This window comes from Salmo salar, chromosome ssa15, assembly GCF_905237065.1.
Source record: "Salmo salar chromosome ssa15, Ssal_v3.1, whole genome shotgun sequence".
Lineage (NCBI taxonomy): Eukaryota > Metazoa > Chordata > Actinopteri > Salmoniformes > Salmonidae > Salmo > Salmo salar.
In genome coordinates this window covers 41,683,804-41,700,147 of record NC_059456.1, presented here as the reverse complement: position 1 = coordinate 41,700,147, position 16,344 = coordinate 41,683,804, and the positions used below count along the sequence as shown (strand labels likewise).

Below are 16,344 nucleotides of genomic sequence, written 5' to 3'. Positions count from 1 at the left end.
AAAACTTTAAGAAGAATTCACTGGATAGATCTGAGGGCTACCTTGTGTGACAGTGGAGTGACACAGCAGAGCTTCTCCCTGTAGCGTTCAGGCAGGAAGAAGAGCAGGTTCCCCAGGACAGGGTACACAGTCCCTGGGGTCAGGTCTTTCTCCTTCATAGGACCGGTCAACAGGCTGACTATCAGTCCCACTATCACCACAGTGGTAGAGTTATGAGCACTGTACCACAAATAGGACAGATTGTACAGGGCCTGCACACCTGTAGGCCTGGAGGGAGGAAAACACAGATACTTGGTCAGATTCATATCATCATTCTTATGCAGTCATCCTTAAAACAGTTACAATATTTGGTGGGATAGAATGGGATACAAGTCAAGCGTTTTATGTTTGATAGTGCTGTAATGGTTGAAATGCCATCATTTTAACGAAAAAAAGAAAAAAAAGTACTTTGGTTTAGCGGTGATTGAAGTAATCAGGGTTGTCATGACAGCAGTAGTCATGTTGCCGTGGAGAGGCATAGTGGTGGCGTTGATGATGGGGAGCAGAGGGGTGGGCACGGCCATACGAGACACAAAATTACCAATGCCAATCCAGAACGCCATAGCCAGGCCTGCCACCAACCCTACTATCGCACCCTGTGGACAGAGAGAGACGGGAACAGCTCAATCAAATCAGACAGATTGGGTCTCCAATTCACCACAGATATGATGAAAAAGTTAAAAATACATTTTATTTTATTGTGTAAAAAAACGATATCCTCTAATATCTCTCAATGCTGGCCAACTTGACCCCCGTGTTAACAAGGCAGCATTTTGACTTACGGTGGAGTTAGCCCAGGGGAAGAACATTCCCAGACAGAAGAGGCCGAGGAGAGGACCACCCACCATCCCAAAGATACTGAATGCTGCCTGGAGGAGAGTGAGGGAGTGAATGAAAAAGAGGTTTATAATTCTTTAATAACTCCTATGAAGCCACTGAATGATAGTAGTAGGTGTAAGGGGGGGGGGGCTCGCAACGCCAGGGTTGTGGGTTCGATTCCCACGGGGGGCCAGTACAAAAAAACCCCGAATTTTATGAAATGTATGCATTCACTACTGTAAGTTGCTCTGCTAAATGACTAAAAATGTTTAAAAAAAATGTAAATATGAGTGCAACGTTGCTAAATGTAATTCAGTGGGGTATAGGAGTACCCATCAACTAAAGCAAAAGTCAGCAGGGGAAATGTGTGAGTCCCTCACCTGCAGCACTGAGCCCATGAGAGAGGCGATGTAGGCCATGGCCAGACATACCAGACCGTAGGCCAACGCTGGGAAAACAGAGGGGAAGAGAAAGGTCAAGACCATAGCAGTACAGTCCTGATTCAGTGTGCTCCACAAGTTAAATTATTATTATTGTTTTTTTAACTCCACAGTATTTGGACAATGAAGTCAAAATTGGTTTGTGGGCTCTATACTCCAGCAACGTTACTTAATGAAAAGCTCTATAAAATCATCATTACTGTCATCAATCATGAAGACTGTTGCCACTGTTTAGAAACACTGCCTCTGTGTGGCCACTCAGGGAACAGCAGCTCACCCAGGCTCTTTGAGAGCAGCGTGGCTTTGGCCTCCGTCATGGCCGGGCAATAAGGCTTGATCAGGTCCTCCATGGTTACCGTCGCTAGGGAGTTAAACGCTGATGAGATGGTACTGCAACGCAAGAGGGAGAGAAGCTGAGTGAGTAATGTCCTGGAGTTAAATTGCGTGGTGTAGTGCATTCATAACAGTATCATAATACAACCTCAAGTGGTGTACCACAACACTATGACATTAATGTAGCATAGAAAAAGGTCTGACTACTACTACAGACGGAACATGAGAGCCAGAGGCAGTTAAGTAAAGTACCTGAGAGCTCCGCTGAACAGGCAGGCTACAAACAGCCCTGGGAGGCCTGGCAGGTCCCTGAACACATCCATCACAAAGTACAACACCATCTGCAGACAGGAAGAAAGTGCCACTTAGACTGGATCAACAGCTCCAAAATGAAGCCTCACAAATGACAGTTATGGGACAGCTTAAAACCTGTTAGGGCTAGGGGGCAGTATTGACACGGCTGGATAAAAAAGTACCCGATTTAATCTGGTTACTACTCCTGCCCAGTAACTAGAATATGCATATAATTATTGGCTTTGGATAGAAAACACCCTAAAGTTTCTAAAACTGTTTGAATGGTGTCTGTGAGTATAACAGAACTCATATGGCAGGCAAAAACCTGAGAAGATTTCATACAGGAAATGGCCTGTCTGACAAGGTGTCGTTCTTCTTGTCTCTGTTTATTGAAGAGTGAGGATCTTAGCTATAACGTGACACTTCCTACGGCTGCCATAGGTTCTCAGAAGGCGGCAAAACGCTGAATCGTGGCTTTGCAGGCTCTGGCTGAAACAAAGTAGCTTATTTTGGACCAAACCAACATTTGTTATTGAAGTAGCAGTCCTGGGAGTGCATTCTGACGAAGACAACAAAAGGTAATCAAACTTTTATAATAGTAAATCTGATATTGGTGAGTGCTAAACTTGCCGGGTGTCTAAATAGCTAGCCCGTGATGGCTGGGCTATGTACTTAGAATATTGCAAAATGTGCTTTCACCAAAAAGCTATTTTAAAATCGGACATATCGAGTGCATAGAGGAGTTCTGTATCTATAATTCTTAAAATAATTGTTATGCTTTTTGTGAACGTTTATCGTGAGTAATTTAGTAAATTGTTAGTGAATTCGCCGGAAGTTTGCGGGGGGTATGCTAGTTCTGAACGTCACATGCTAATGTAAAAAGCTGGTTTTTGATATAAATATGAACTTGATTGAACAAAACATGCATGTATTGTATAACATAATGTCCTAGGGTTGTCATCTGATGAAGATCATCAAAGGTTAGTGCTGCATTTAGCTGTCTTCTGGGTTTTTGTGACATTATATGCTAGCTTGAAAAATGGGTGTCTGATTATTTCTGGCTTGGTACTCTGCTGACATAATCTAATGTTTTTCTTTCGCTGTAAAGCCTTTTTGAAATCGGACAGTGTGGTTAGATAAAGGAGAGTCTTGTCTTTAAAATGCTGTGAAATAGTCATATGTTTGAAAAATTGAAGTTTTTGTATTTTTGAGGAATTTGTCATTCGCGCCACGCCTATCATTGGATATTGGAGCAGGTGTTCCGCTAGCGGAACGTCTAGATGTAAGAGGTTAAAATCAATGCACAAGTATATATTTTTAAACCTGCATATTTAGTTAATATAGTGTGGTTAGATTAACGAGAGTCTTGTCTTTAAATAGCTGTAAAATAGTCATATGTTTGAGAAATTGAAGTAATAGCATTTTAAAGGTTTTGAAAATCGCGCCACAGGATTCAACTGGCTGTTACGTAGGTGGGACGAATTCGTCCCGCCTGCCCCAGAGAGGTTAACCAAACAATGGCCTCAACTCAAACATCAAGCCTTTGATTGGCAATGATCTGAAGAGACATTAACATAGCCAGTCACATCAGGATGCCAGTGCAGTGAGGTAGGACTTGGCGGTATACCCTATTTTACGATATACCGGTATTGATGCACGGACTGGTTTGGGTTTATACTTTACCTTCTATAACGGTATTTGAAAGTTTGGTTTGTTTAATGTAATACGCCATGTGTAACGTCCATTTGTATAGTTTACGTCGCTCCTTGAGTCATCTCTCTACGCTCTCCCCATGCTGCTTTCCACAGACCCCGTCACTCAAGGAAATCATGTTGTTCCTCAAAGAGACTTGAATTCAGTCTGTATGGTCAAGCAACAAGGTTCATGACAACAATGCTGTTTGCACTTAGCTTCTTATTATAAATCCATTAGCTTTCTATAATTACACTATTATTTTGTGTTTCTTGCATCTGCAAATAGCTAGTTTGTCCTTTTATAGCAAGCTGTTACTAAATCTTGTTAGCTGCTAATTGCTAACTAGCTAATTTACATTTACATTTAAGTCATTTAGCAGACGCTCTTATCCAGAGCGACTTACTTAATAAACGTACTGAGTCAGAGCAAACGTAATTAGCTATACAGCCTGGTTTAGACTTAAATCAGCATCTTGTTTGTGCAACAGTATCTTCGAAATCAAAGAGGTATACGCAAAGCAAGAATATGTTAGCTACATGAAGTAGCTAAGAGAAGACATTAAAATGTCGCCAAAGATTATAGGGTCCCCTAGGAAACACTTATCAACAGTTTTGGTTCCTACCCTGGCACACTCACTCCTTCCTAGCAATTTCATTTGTTGTCAAACTAGACTGTATTCAAAGAGCCCCCTATTATATTCTAACTAAAGAATTAGAATAATCATTATATTTCCATGATTCCAATAGTTACCCAAGTGTTTTGCTCTAAATCGATAGTGAAATCGCAATTGCAACATTTGGTTAAAAATAAAGACTAGATTGTTTGCCCATATCGTGTAGCCCTACGTGTCACTGTGGAAATAATCTCAAATGAGTGCAGCAAATGCCTAAATATATGAGGGCCCACTACGTGTGTTGTTGTGGAGGCAGCTAGTCCGTCCCAAGCTTGTTGTGGAGGCAGCTAGTCCGTCCCAAGCTTGTTGTGGAGGCAGCTAGTCCGTCCCAAGCTTGTTGTGGAGGCAGCTAGTCCGTCCCAAGCTTGTTGTGGAGGCAGCTAGTCCGTCCCAAGCTTGTTGTGGAGGCAGCTAGTCCGTCCCAAGCTTGTTGTGGAGACAGCTAGTCCGTCCCAAGCTTGTTGTGGAGACAGCTAGTCCGTCCCGAGCGTGTTGTGGAGACAGCTAGTCCGTCCCGAGCTTGTTGTGGAGACAGCTAGTCCGTCCCAAGCTTGTTGTGGAGACAGCTAGTCCGTCCCAAGCTTGTTGTGGAGACAGCTAGTCCGTCCCAAGCTTGTTGTGGAGACAGCTAGTCCGTCCCAAGCTTGTTGTGGAGACAGCTAGTCCCAAGGTTGTTGTGGAGACAGCTAGTCCCAAGGTTGTTGTGGAGACAGCTAGTCCCAAGGTTGTTGTGGAGACAGCTAGTCCCAAGGTTGTTGTGGAGGTAGCTAGTCCTAAGGTTGTTGTGAAGGTAGTAAATCATAAAGTTGTTGTGGAGGAAGTAGTCCTACTTGCCTGATCGTTGGTTTTGACGTAGCCCTTATCAAGCGGGCTTTCCTCACCATAGCGAGCAAACATCACCAGGCCCATCAGACAACCTAGACACAACACCACCTGCTGGCAGGGAAACACCACGTAGCACGACCTGGAGACACACACCACAACATATATTAACATTACCATGATGTGCATAAGCAATTGTTCATTTTGAACATGATCTTTAATCTGAATCCAGTTCAACCAGGTGTTAGTGTTAATGCTTACATGACGGCCTCCCTCTCAGTGCGGGAGCTGAGGTACCTCTGAACCTGGGCCTGGTTGACCCCGTACAGCGCCAGCATGAGGAACACCCCGCCCACCCCCAGCGTCCAGAACGTGTGCCTCTCCGTCGGGTCAGGGTTCAGGCTGCACAGAGCGCAGGTCAAAGGAGAGGAGGGTTACAACACTACACCTACACACAGAGCCAGTGACCAGTTCCAATATCGTCCGTAACGGGTCCAGGGGCAGTTAAATCTCTTTAGGTGAACTGGAGAAGACTCACTCCAGGCTAGCGATGCGGCTGCCATTCATGGCCTTCCGCCAAACTTCTCCCATGCCCCCTGCCTGGTGGGCCCCCACTATAATGACCGCCAGCTGGCCAGCAAACATCACAATGGTCTGGAACACATCTGTCCAGATGACTGCCTTCAGCCCTCCCTGACCGACACAAGAGATACATACTGTAAATCCAGACATATATATCATAATTGCCTTCAGAGTTGTAGGGAGATGGATGACTGAATTGAAAACTCACTGATGAAAAGAGACACTCACCAGTGTTGTGTACAGGGTGCACACCAGTCCCATGGCCAGCACTGCCCCCCAGAGGTCAAATCCAGTCACTGCAGGTGGACAGTATCAACAGCACACATCACCAACAGACGTCACAATGACAGCACACCAGAAAAGGTACTAAAGCCCTCACTGAATGTAATCAGTACAACTATTATTCTACCACTTGCTAAAGTATGACGTAGTAAATACATGTGACAGATCCCTTTACCTGCATTGAGTGCGAGTGCTGGGGCATAGAGGACCACCCCCATATAGATCACCTACGGAGACAAAACATTTTCAACATTCAGAGGGAAGTAAACAGAGCTAACATAGGGGGTTGATTAAAATACACACACATTACACGAGCATATACATAGACACAACTACACCAGTGTAAAGGACACACACACCATCTGAAAGATAAAGGTCACGGTCCCCATAATGCGCACCGTCTTATTGAAGCGCAGCTCCAAATACTACAGAGGAAGAAAAGACAGAAAAGGTTAGAGAGAAGAGAAGAAGGAAAGGGATGTTAACGCCCATCACAGATCATAAAGCAAGAGTCATCTGTGAATGTGTCTATTCTGAGGACAATACAAGTGAAGACTTGGTGCACATTCCTTTTGTTAGCGACACTCATCTGCTGTACAATGATGCTCAGTGGCGAGACGGACTCTGGTTTACACTTAGCTATCGCTTCAAAATTAAAAGACATGCTGAGAACGTTGTTTTTTTGCATTCAACTAGCCTTCCTTACCAGGGTTCTAGCAAGACAGACGCACAGAAATACTCAGGTGCATAAACTCCTCCTCATAATCCACAGACACTGTTCTCTCTCTAGGTAAGGTAATGGCTTAGAGCTCACCTCATAAGCGCTGGTGAGGCGGAGCCTGTAGAAGACAGGTATGAAGACGTGGGCGGGGATAAGCAGACCGAGGAAGTAGGAGACTCCCAGGAACCAGTACTGCGTTCCATAGGTGTAGATCTCCGAGGGCGCTCCCAGGATGGCCACGGCCGACTGGAAGGTGGCGAGCAGTGACAGCGACACGGGCAGGCAGCTCATAGAACGGTCAGCCAATAGGAACTCCTGTGTGGTGCGCTGGCGCCCGCCGGACAGGGCGTAGAACAGGCCGATGCACGTGGACGCCACCAGCAGCAGGGCGAAGATCACATAGTCCGGTGTGGTGAAGTGCATCTGTACTACGTCCCCCATGATGTCAGTAGGTGAGAGGCTCGGAATGGAGGTGGGGTTGGGGGGGGGGACAGGGGGGGTAGCTGTAGGTGGCGCAGCCCGGGTGGATCAGGACAGTGTTTAATTAGACACTGAAGGTGATGGATAAAATGCTGTAGTGAGAGAAAGAGGGGAGAGACGAGTTAGTTTCTCCTCAAGCATGAGGAGCTAGATACATGCAATGAACACAGTAGGTGCTTAGATGGAAACATTTTACACCACTAGAACCAAATTGCTTAAAATATCATTCACACCTAATCATTTTCTATTTGGTTATTCTACCATTTCAGAGCATTGAGAGGTCTCAGTAAGCGCAATGCTAGACGTTAATTAAACATTCAAACCACAACATAACTCCACAGTAGGCCTGTCTGCCGGTCCTGATAATAGTGCTAATATAATTGGCATTAGTTAAAGGCTCCCACACACTCCTGGACGGTGGTCTATTGACACATACCACAGTGAGTGTGAGCCAGGGCAGACTGACCTAACCTCACGCCTAAACATCACAACAGCCAGATAGTTAGTGGTTAATCAGATGACGATAAATTCACCTCACAACATGGCTGGCAGTGAATTTACCAGGAGTGTCTGAGGTCTTCACAGCCTGTCTCACACCCTCAGCGAGCAGACAGTCACTAAAGTAGGGCAAGCCTACAGTATGCAGTTTACGTCACCTCACTGATGCAAAGACACCGACCTATTGTGACACCGGTGACCCTTGAAATCAGCAGGGCTGGGAGAACATTGATTGCAAAAGAAGAGGCCTTGAGAGAATGAGGGAGACAGACAGAGACTGAAAGACAGAGAGAGAATCAATAAGTGTCAAGCAGGTCTTACCGTGCTAGTGGTTGGGCTGGCTGGTGAATGGTGGTCCGGGGAACCTAGGACTGAAATAGTCAAGCAGTGGGAGTGTCTTCCTCATAGGCACCCATCTTAAACCACCGTGGAAGGCAATGGGAAGACCTGCAAAAATAATACAAAACGTTTTTAATAACACTTACCAAATAAATCATTTCAATCTAATACAACTAGGTTCTTGTTTTAAAAGTATAAGTGCACATCATAAAAACAAACATCATCGTACACTTCATCATTTGTTCTGCCACTAAGCAAACTATCATTTACAGTCTCCAATTACTGGCAATATTTGTACTATCAAGTGTCAAAACACATCTGGACTCCCCACTGCACTCTTCATCACTTTCACTCCTCTACCATTTAAGACATGTAATACTATCCAACTCTTTTGTTTTGACAACACACCAACTCCAGCTGATCTGAACTGTCATGCCTTGGTAACTGGCAGCTTCCTGCAGAGCAGCTTTGTGAGACGCAGCGCTCCATTTCGATTAGTCCTCAACGCCAGCGGTCATGTGTTTACGCGAATATGTGAGTGTCTGAGCGAGCTAGTGCACGTGAGGGGTCATGGAGGTGCCATGGCATGCAAACTTTAGACCTTACATTGTGCAATTATATAAACAAATACCTTCATTCCAGGGGTGCAGAAGTTTAAAGCTCTGGCTGTGTGCTAGCAATGAACTACCCGACTTCAACTCATTCACTCCAGGTTACACTTCAAACTTCGACGATACAGTATGACTGACACATAATCCACTCACGTTTCCAACAGTACGATCAGTGCATGCCGTTCCAAGGTTTCAGGGTTAGATACACACAGGCCTACTGCATGTTTATGGGTAGCCAAGTGTCTTGCAACAACTTCACTGTCAATGATAGAGTTTACTCCTCACCTGTCATTGTATTGTATCTAAAAAATAATGGCCATTTTCTGCTGCATTCTTCAGCTTTGGTTTCAGCTATCACCAATATAAAAATCTAACAACCATACCAAAGTTATTCTATATAACCATACAATAGATTAGATTACACTATTCAATTTAGCAAACCATACAACTATGCACAAGGAGAACTTTTAACAATTTCCACTGAACATTAAAAAAAAACACATTTACTGGAAAAACTGTGTAGATGCAAAGTTTGGTAACAGAATTTCGGTAAAATCTCCCTGTTTTTTCACGTTTTCCAAATATCTACTCCAAATTAAAAGATGAAAGAATTGGGTGTCAGCAATGACATGACACCTTGACTTTGAAAAAATCTGTTGGTTATAGAACTACAGTAAATTAAGTGGATTTAGACCTGGTGACACGGGATTACATCATGGGTCCCGGATCTGTACTATACAGAAACGCGTAATTCTGGATATGAATATCATTCTTTTCATAGCGTTAGAGCCTGAAAAGGTACACAAAAAAGGTAAAATTATGCAATATCCTGCTTTGCATTGTTGGGTTCTGAGAATATGAAATATACTTATGTCACTGAGGGAGAGAGGGTAATGTATAACGTTTACATTATATCAGGTATCCTATTGAAATATACTGCTCAAAAAAATTAACACTTAAACAACACATCCTAGATCTGAATGAAATAAATAATCTTTTCTTTACATAGTTCAATGTGCTGACAACAAAATCACACAAAAATAATCAATGGAAATCCAATTTATCAACTCATGGAGGTCTGGATTTGGAGTCACAGTCAAAATTAAAGTGGAAAACCACACTACAGGCTGATCCAACTTTGATGTAATGTCCTTAAAACAAGTCAAAATGAGGCTCAGTAGTGTGTGTGGCCTCCACGTGCCTGTATGACCTCCCTACAACGCCTGGGCATGCTCCTGATGAGGTGGCAGATGGTCTCCTGAGGGATCTCCTCCCAGACCTGGACTAAATCATCCGCCAACTCCTGGACAGTCTGTGGTGCAACGTGGCGTTGGTGGATGGAGCGAGACATGATGTCCAAGATGTGCTCAATTGGATTCAGGTCTGGGGAACGGGCGGGCCAGTCCATAGCATCAATGCCTTCCTCTTGCAGGAACTGCTGACACACTCCAGCCACATGAGGTCTAGCATTAGGAGGAACCCAGGGCCAACCGCACCAGCATATGGTCTCACAAGGGGTCTGAGGATCTCATCTCGGTACCTAATGGCAGTCAGGCTACCTCTGGCGAGCACATGGAGGGCTGTGCGGCCCCCCAAAGAAATGCCACCCCACACCATGACTGACCCACCGCCAAACCGGTCATGCTGGAGGATGTTGCAGGCAGCAGAACGTTCTCCACGGCGTCTCCAGACTCTGTCATGTGCTCAGTGTGAACCTGCTTTCATCTGTGAAGAGCACAGGGCGCCAGTGGCGAATTTGCCAATCTTGGTGTTCTCTGGCAAATGCCAAACGTCCTGCACGGTGATGGGCTATAAGCACAACCCCCACCTGTGGACGTCGAGCGCTCATACCACCCTCATGGAGTCTGTTTCTGACCGTTTGAGCAGACACATGCACATTTGTGGCCTGCTGGAGGTCATTTTACAGGTCTCTGGCAGTGCTTCTCCTGCACCTCCTTGCACAAAGGCGGAGGTAGCGGTCCTGCTGCTGGGTTGTTGCCCTCCTACGGCCTCCTCCACGTCTCCTGATGTACTGGCCTGTCTACTGGTAGCACCTCCATGCTCTGGACACTACGCTGACAGACACAGCAAACCTTCTTGCCACAGCTTGCATTGATGTGCCATCCTGGATGAGCTGCACTACCTGAGCCACTTGTGTGGGTTGTAGACTCCGTCTCATGCTACCACTAGAGTGAAAGCACTGCCAGCATTCAAAAGTGACCAAAACATCAGCCAGGAAGCATAGGAAATGAGAAGTGGTCTGTGGTCCCCACCTGCAAAACCACTCCTTTACTGGGGGTGTCATGCTAATTACCTATAATTTCTACCTGTTGTCTATTCCATTTGCACAACAGCATGTGAAATGTATTGTCAATCAGTGTTGCTTCCTAAGTGGACAGTTTGATTTCACAGAAGTGTGATTGACTTGGAGTTACATTGTGTTGTTTAAGTGTTCCCTTTATTTTTTTGAGCAGTGTATTTAGTGCAGGGAAGCGATCACGTGGCAGGCATTGATAAGGGGAGAGAGCCATTGATTAGTGATGAAGGGGGGAAGGGGGGGGGTTGAGATCAGGTCACGTTAAGGGAGAAATAAAAGTGTATGGCCGGTATCACTTAGTGTCCTGCCTAGCAGTAAAGACAATGTTTGTACAGATGTGTAGGAGGAGACTCAGCCTAGGAGGAAGGGTTAAATATCAGTACTTGTGTGAAAATGGTTTGTCTAATGCAGCTGTATTGATCCTCTCAGAAGAATAAACTTGGTTGAGTTTTTTACTCTGAGAATTAGAGCCGAACAGCATATTTGGTCACATTTGGGAATTATTTACACTGACTATTATTTTAATGACCTCCGCCCCCAAACAAGACCATGTTTGGTTGGGCCGGACCAAATCTGAACCAATAACAGACGACATCTATGCATTGCCAGTTTGGACATAAAGTACAGCATAGTAGAGCTCATTACAGCGCATTATACTGTACTCCACTCTAGTGTGCTCTACCGTACTAAATTCTCCTACACTATTTTACAGTACCGCACTTTACTGAACTGTTATTGTAGTCCTCTACTGGACCAAATCTGAACCAATCATCCACTTCTATGTTTGGGCAAAATCAAGGCCGGTCAGGACAGGACCAAAAATCTGTCTGTGAACACTGAAATTAAAACAAGTCTGGACTTCACCAAAAAACAACATCTGTGGATGTTGAAATCTCACAGCAAGGGCAGACCGACCAAATTTCAACGTCCATGGACGTCTGGTGTGCGTCGGTTCGTGCTCAGTGGGTAAGGATGCTGGTCACAGTCAAAGATGTAGAGGCCTTAAGTGCCCAAAAGCCTGTTTTAGCATGGGCAGCGCCATTGAGGTCTTTCACCATTTTGAAGTAGTAAACTTAATGAGACTTCCTATGGGGTTAAGGACGGGTCACATAACTCCATCCAGGTCATCAGGAGAGATCAGCGATTCCATAACTGCAGGTGGCAGGCAGTAAATAGACAATCTTGGCTTAATAATACCTGTTCAAACACTCCAGATGGCAGTATGCACCCTTTCAGCTTGTGTACCAACTGATAGAAGTAGCAGAAAAAGAAAATTGACTACTTCAAAATGGAGACGGCCTCAACGGCGTTGCCTGTGCACTTACAGACACCATAATGGGACAGATATTTTGCGATCTCATACATCTCTATGGTCACAGTAAATGGAAAGAGGGGACTCATGGGTAGGTGTCAGTAAGAGCCGGGAGAGGTGACAACTGGAGTGAGAGAGAGGAGGCAAAGAGCGAGAGGGAGGGGTTGTCCAGGCTGTTTTCGCACTTGCTTTGACCACCAGACGACAGAATGAGAAAGAAAACAGTTGAAGTTAACATTATGCAGCATGAAGGTGGGAGAACTGCACCGTGACCCAACTGTGGTTTGTGACTACTACTGAATTCCCATTGTAACCAATTCAATTGCAGTAATTTGAGTTAATCACTTAATAATTTAGAAACCAAATAGGTATCAGTAAAAAACTAACTAATTGGTAGGTCTACCTTCAGTTGTTACTTCTGTAAACTTTCATTATCCTCCTTCCTCATGAGGAAGAGAAATTTGAAATGATCTTGTGGGGTTTTGGTAATGAAATTTCAAAGCACAGTTCAATGTTTCTTAAACTTACATATGGCAAATAATTTCTCCAAAACTAAATATGCAACAATTTAAGATTTTACGGAGTTACAGTTCATATTAGGAAATCAAGCAACTTAAATATATTTAATTGGGCCCTAATCTATGGATTTCACATGACTGAGAATACAGATATGCATCTGTTGGTCACAAACATCTTTTTTTTTGGGGGGGGAAATCAGAAAACCATTTGCCTCATGCAGCACGACATCTCCTTCGCATAGAGTTGATCAGGCTGTTGATTGTGGCCTGTGAAATGTTGTCCCACTCATCTTCAATTGCTGTACGAAGTTGCAGGATATATTGGCGGGAACTGGAACACACTGTCATACACGTAGATCCAGAGCATCCCAAAATTCCTCAAATGGGACTAGCTGGGACATTTTCAGCTTCCAGGAATTGTGTACAGAACCTTGCTGAAACATGAGTTCATGGCGGCGGATGAACGGCACGACAATGGGCCTCAGGATCTCATCACAGGATCTCTGTGCATTCAAATTGCTATCGATAAAATGCAATTATGTTCGTTGTCCATAGCTTATGCCTGCCCATACCATAACCCCACCGCCACCATGGGGCACGCTGTTCACATCATGATGTCAGCAAACCACACGATGCAAAACACGTGGTCTGCGGTTGTGAGGCCGGTTAGACATACTGCCAAATTCTCTAAAACAAAGCTGGAGGCGGCTTATGGTAGATAAATTAACATTACATTCTCTGGCAACAGCTCTGGTGTACATTCTTGCAGTCAGCATGCCAGTTGTACGCTCCCTCAAAACGTGAGATATCAGTGGCATTGTGTGACAAAACTGCACATTTTAGAGTAGCCTTTTATTGTCCCCAGCACAAGCTGCACCTGTGTAATGATCATGCTGTTTAAGCAGCTTCATGATATGCCACACCTGTCAGGGGGATGATTACTTTGGAAAAATGCTCCCTAACAGGGATGTAAAAAAACAAAAAACAATGGGACCAACACTGTGTTTTGATGCATTTCTAATACCTTAAGACTTTCTGGTAGATGTTTTCTAAGATGCCTTTACTCATTTTTAGGATGGAAAATGGTTGAAAACATGTACATTTATTAAAAATATAGACTCTTAGCTTTCATTTGACATGCTCCTATGAACTTCACATGTTGGTCCTTTTACATGGAAATGCCCAAAGCTGGAGCACAATAGCTGTGACCAGCTCAGAGGGCATCCATTCCTCTGATAGATGGGGAGCGACAGAGAGCCCCTCCCACCAGTCTAAATGGCTCATCTCCAGAGCATTATAAAACACAGCATTGTCCTTTACAGGCCCTGAGTCACAACCTAAGTCTATTACATTTTTTGCAGTGTTACTTAAACCACGTGACTGCATTTCATAGCAGTCATCGTGACAGGCTTTAACGTATAGGCCTAGGCTGGGCCTATAATAATTATGGATAATTATGGCAGCTAATTTGACTTACTCATGCCTGACAATACTGAGCTGTTCTTAATGATGGGCTCATATTATAGGTAATGAAAATAAGTACCCTCAGGGGATGATCAGTGTAAAGATCGTGGATCAAGAGGTTCAGATATGTTCTGTTCCTGTGAAAAACCAGGCTGGCGAAAGAAGGAGAGATACTGTATTATTGTGAAAGGAACATTAAGAAAACCAGACTTGCTATACAGAGATACTGTATCATACTGAATGGGAAAGGTTACTAGCATTTCCAAAAGAGTTGAGGGGGATGTTTTCTTATCTTTTAAAGGATAAACAAGGTTATGAATGTTGTCTATACAGTGTCTAAATCCAATTTAAACAGCCTTGTGTTTCTTCCTGATAGAGTCCTTAACTTCTATGGGCTAGGCGGGACACAGTCAGTGAAATATCAGGGCGGCAAATTCAAAAACAACAAAATGTCATAATTCAACTTTCTCAAACATACAACTATTTTACACCATTTTAAAGATAAACTTCTCGTTAATCTAACCACATTGTCCGATTTCAAAAAGGCTTTACAGCGAAAGCAAAACGTTAGATTATGTTTGGAGAGTACATAGACAAAAATAATCACACAGCCATTTTCCAAGCAAGGACATGTGTCAATAAAACCCAAAACACAGCTAAATGAAGCACTAACCTTTGACGATCTTCATCAGATGACACTCCTAGGACATTATGTTACACAATACATGTATGTAAAAGTGTTGTTCGATAAAGTTCATATTTATATCCAAAAACAGCATTTTACATTGGCGCGTGATGTTCAGAAAATGTATTCCCACCAAAACGTCTACAAAAATACTCATCATAAACGTTGACAAAATATACAACAATTATTTTAAGAATTATAGATAGACTACCCCTGGATGCAACCGCTGTCAGATTTTAAAATAGCTTTACGGAGAAAGCACATTTTTCAATATTCTGAGTGCATAGCTCAGCCATCACGGCGAGCTATTCAGACACCCGCCAAGTTCGGGGCAACCTAAACTCAGAATTAGTATTAGAAATATTCTCTTACCTTTGCTGATCTTCATCAGAATGCACTCCCAGGACTGCTACTTCCACAAGAAATGTTGTTTTTGTTCGAAATAATCCATATTTATGTACAAATACCTCAGTTTTGTTCGTGCGTTCAGATCACTTATCCAAAGGCGTAACGCACGAGTGCGGAACGAGAGACCAAAAGTCAAAATGTTCCATTACCGTACTTAGAAGCATGTCAAACGCTGTTTAAAATCAATCTTTATGGTATTTTTTTATGTAAAATTGCGATAATATTCCAACCGGACAATAGCATATTCATTCAAGAAGAAAAAGAAGGAACGGCGTGCTCGCGTATATCCAATCCCTTTGTTGCCAGGCAGACCACTCAGTAACTGAGCTCCTATACTCTGCTCAGTGACAGGAGAATGCTCAATCCACTTTCTGAAGGCTTTAGACAGCCAATGGAAGCCTTAGGAAGTGCAACGTCACCCCACAGACACTATAGCTTCGATAGAGAATCAAAAGAACTACAATTCTCAGACTTTCCACTTCCTGCTTGGATTTTTCTCAGGCTTTTGCCTGCCATATGAGTTCTGTAATACTCACAGACACCATTCAAACAGTTTTAGAAACTTCAGAGTGTTTCCTATACAAATATACTAATAATAATAATGCATATTCTAGTTTCTGGGCCAGAGTAGTAACCTGTTTAAATTAGGTAAGTTTTTCATCCGGCCGTGAAAATACTGCCCCCTAGCCCAGACAGGTTAAAGTCTGCACGTAAACATTAGCATTTTCCCTTTCTGTAAGGTTAAAGAGTATAAAAATGTCTACCATAGCGTGACAACTTCTGACAAGCTAAATGCTTAGAGCCCACTGCACTGTGGTGAAATAGTTAACCTGCGAACATATACCATACCTGTCCATTTCAACAAGTAGGTTACAACATGGGAAAAAGCTGAGTCAGAGTCTATAAAAGAGAATGATTTGAGTGAGAAGTTTGTTTTACCAGGACTGTAATCTCTCAAAACAGTGGTTTGTTGAATGAATGATCTCTGCCAGTCATAGGGCCTGTGCTGATC

At 43.6% G+C, this 16,344-nt stretch overlaps 1 protein-coding gene across 3 annotated transcripts in view; it reads right to left on the bottom strand.

The window, feature by feature from the left end:
* slc5a6a (solute carrier family 5 member 6a) overlaps positions 1-16,344 on the bottom strand; it is a 44,123-nt gene that overhangs the window by 5,381 nt on the left and 22,398 nt on the right. For 2 of the 3 annotated variants that reach the window (XM_014144568.2, XM_014144570.2), the window contains exons 2-15: positions 8,000-8,125; positions 6,794-7,272; positions 6,339-6,404; positions 6,155-6,206; positions 5,926-5,993; positions 5,654-5,808; positions 5,377-5,517; positions 5,128-5,257; positions 1,884-1,972; positions 1,576-1,688; positions 1,239-1,306; positions 822-908; positions 448-635; positions 42-267 (exon numbers count right to left, since the gene is read on the bottom strand). In XM_014144568.2, coding sequence (XP_014000043.1) covers positions 42-267; positions 448-635; positions 822-908; positions 1,239-1,306; positions 1,576-1,688; positions 1,884-1,972; positions 5,128-5,257; positions 5,377-5,517; positions 5,654-5,808; positions 5,926-5,993; positions 6,155-6,206; positions 6,339-6,404; positions 6,794-7,141 — 1,731 coding nt within the window. In that variant the 5' untranslated portion in view covers positions 7,142-7,272; positions 8,000-8,125. Of the gene's footprint in view, positions 1-41; positions 268-447; positions 636-821; positions 909-1,238; positions 1,307-1,575; positions 1,689-1,883; positions 1,973-5,127; positions 5,258-5,376; positions 5,518-5,653; positions 5,809-5,925; positions 5,994-6,154; positions 6,207-6,338; positions 6,405-6,793; positions 7,273-7,999; positions 8,126-8,425; positions 8,575-16,344 lie in introns of those variants that run through there. The other variant, XM_014144569.2, reaches the window with a different exon arrangement.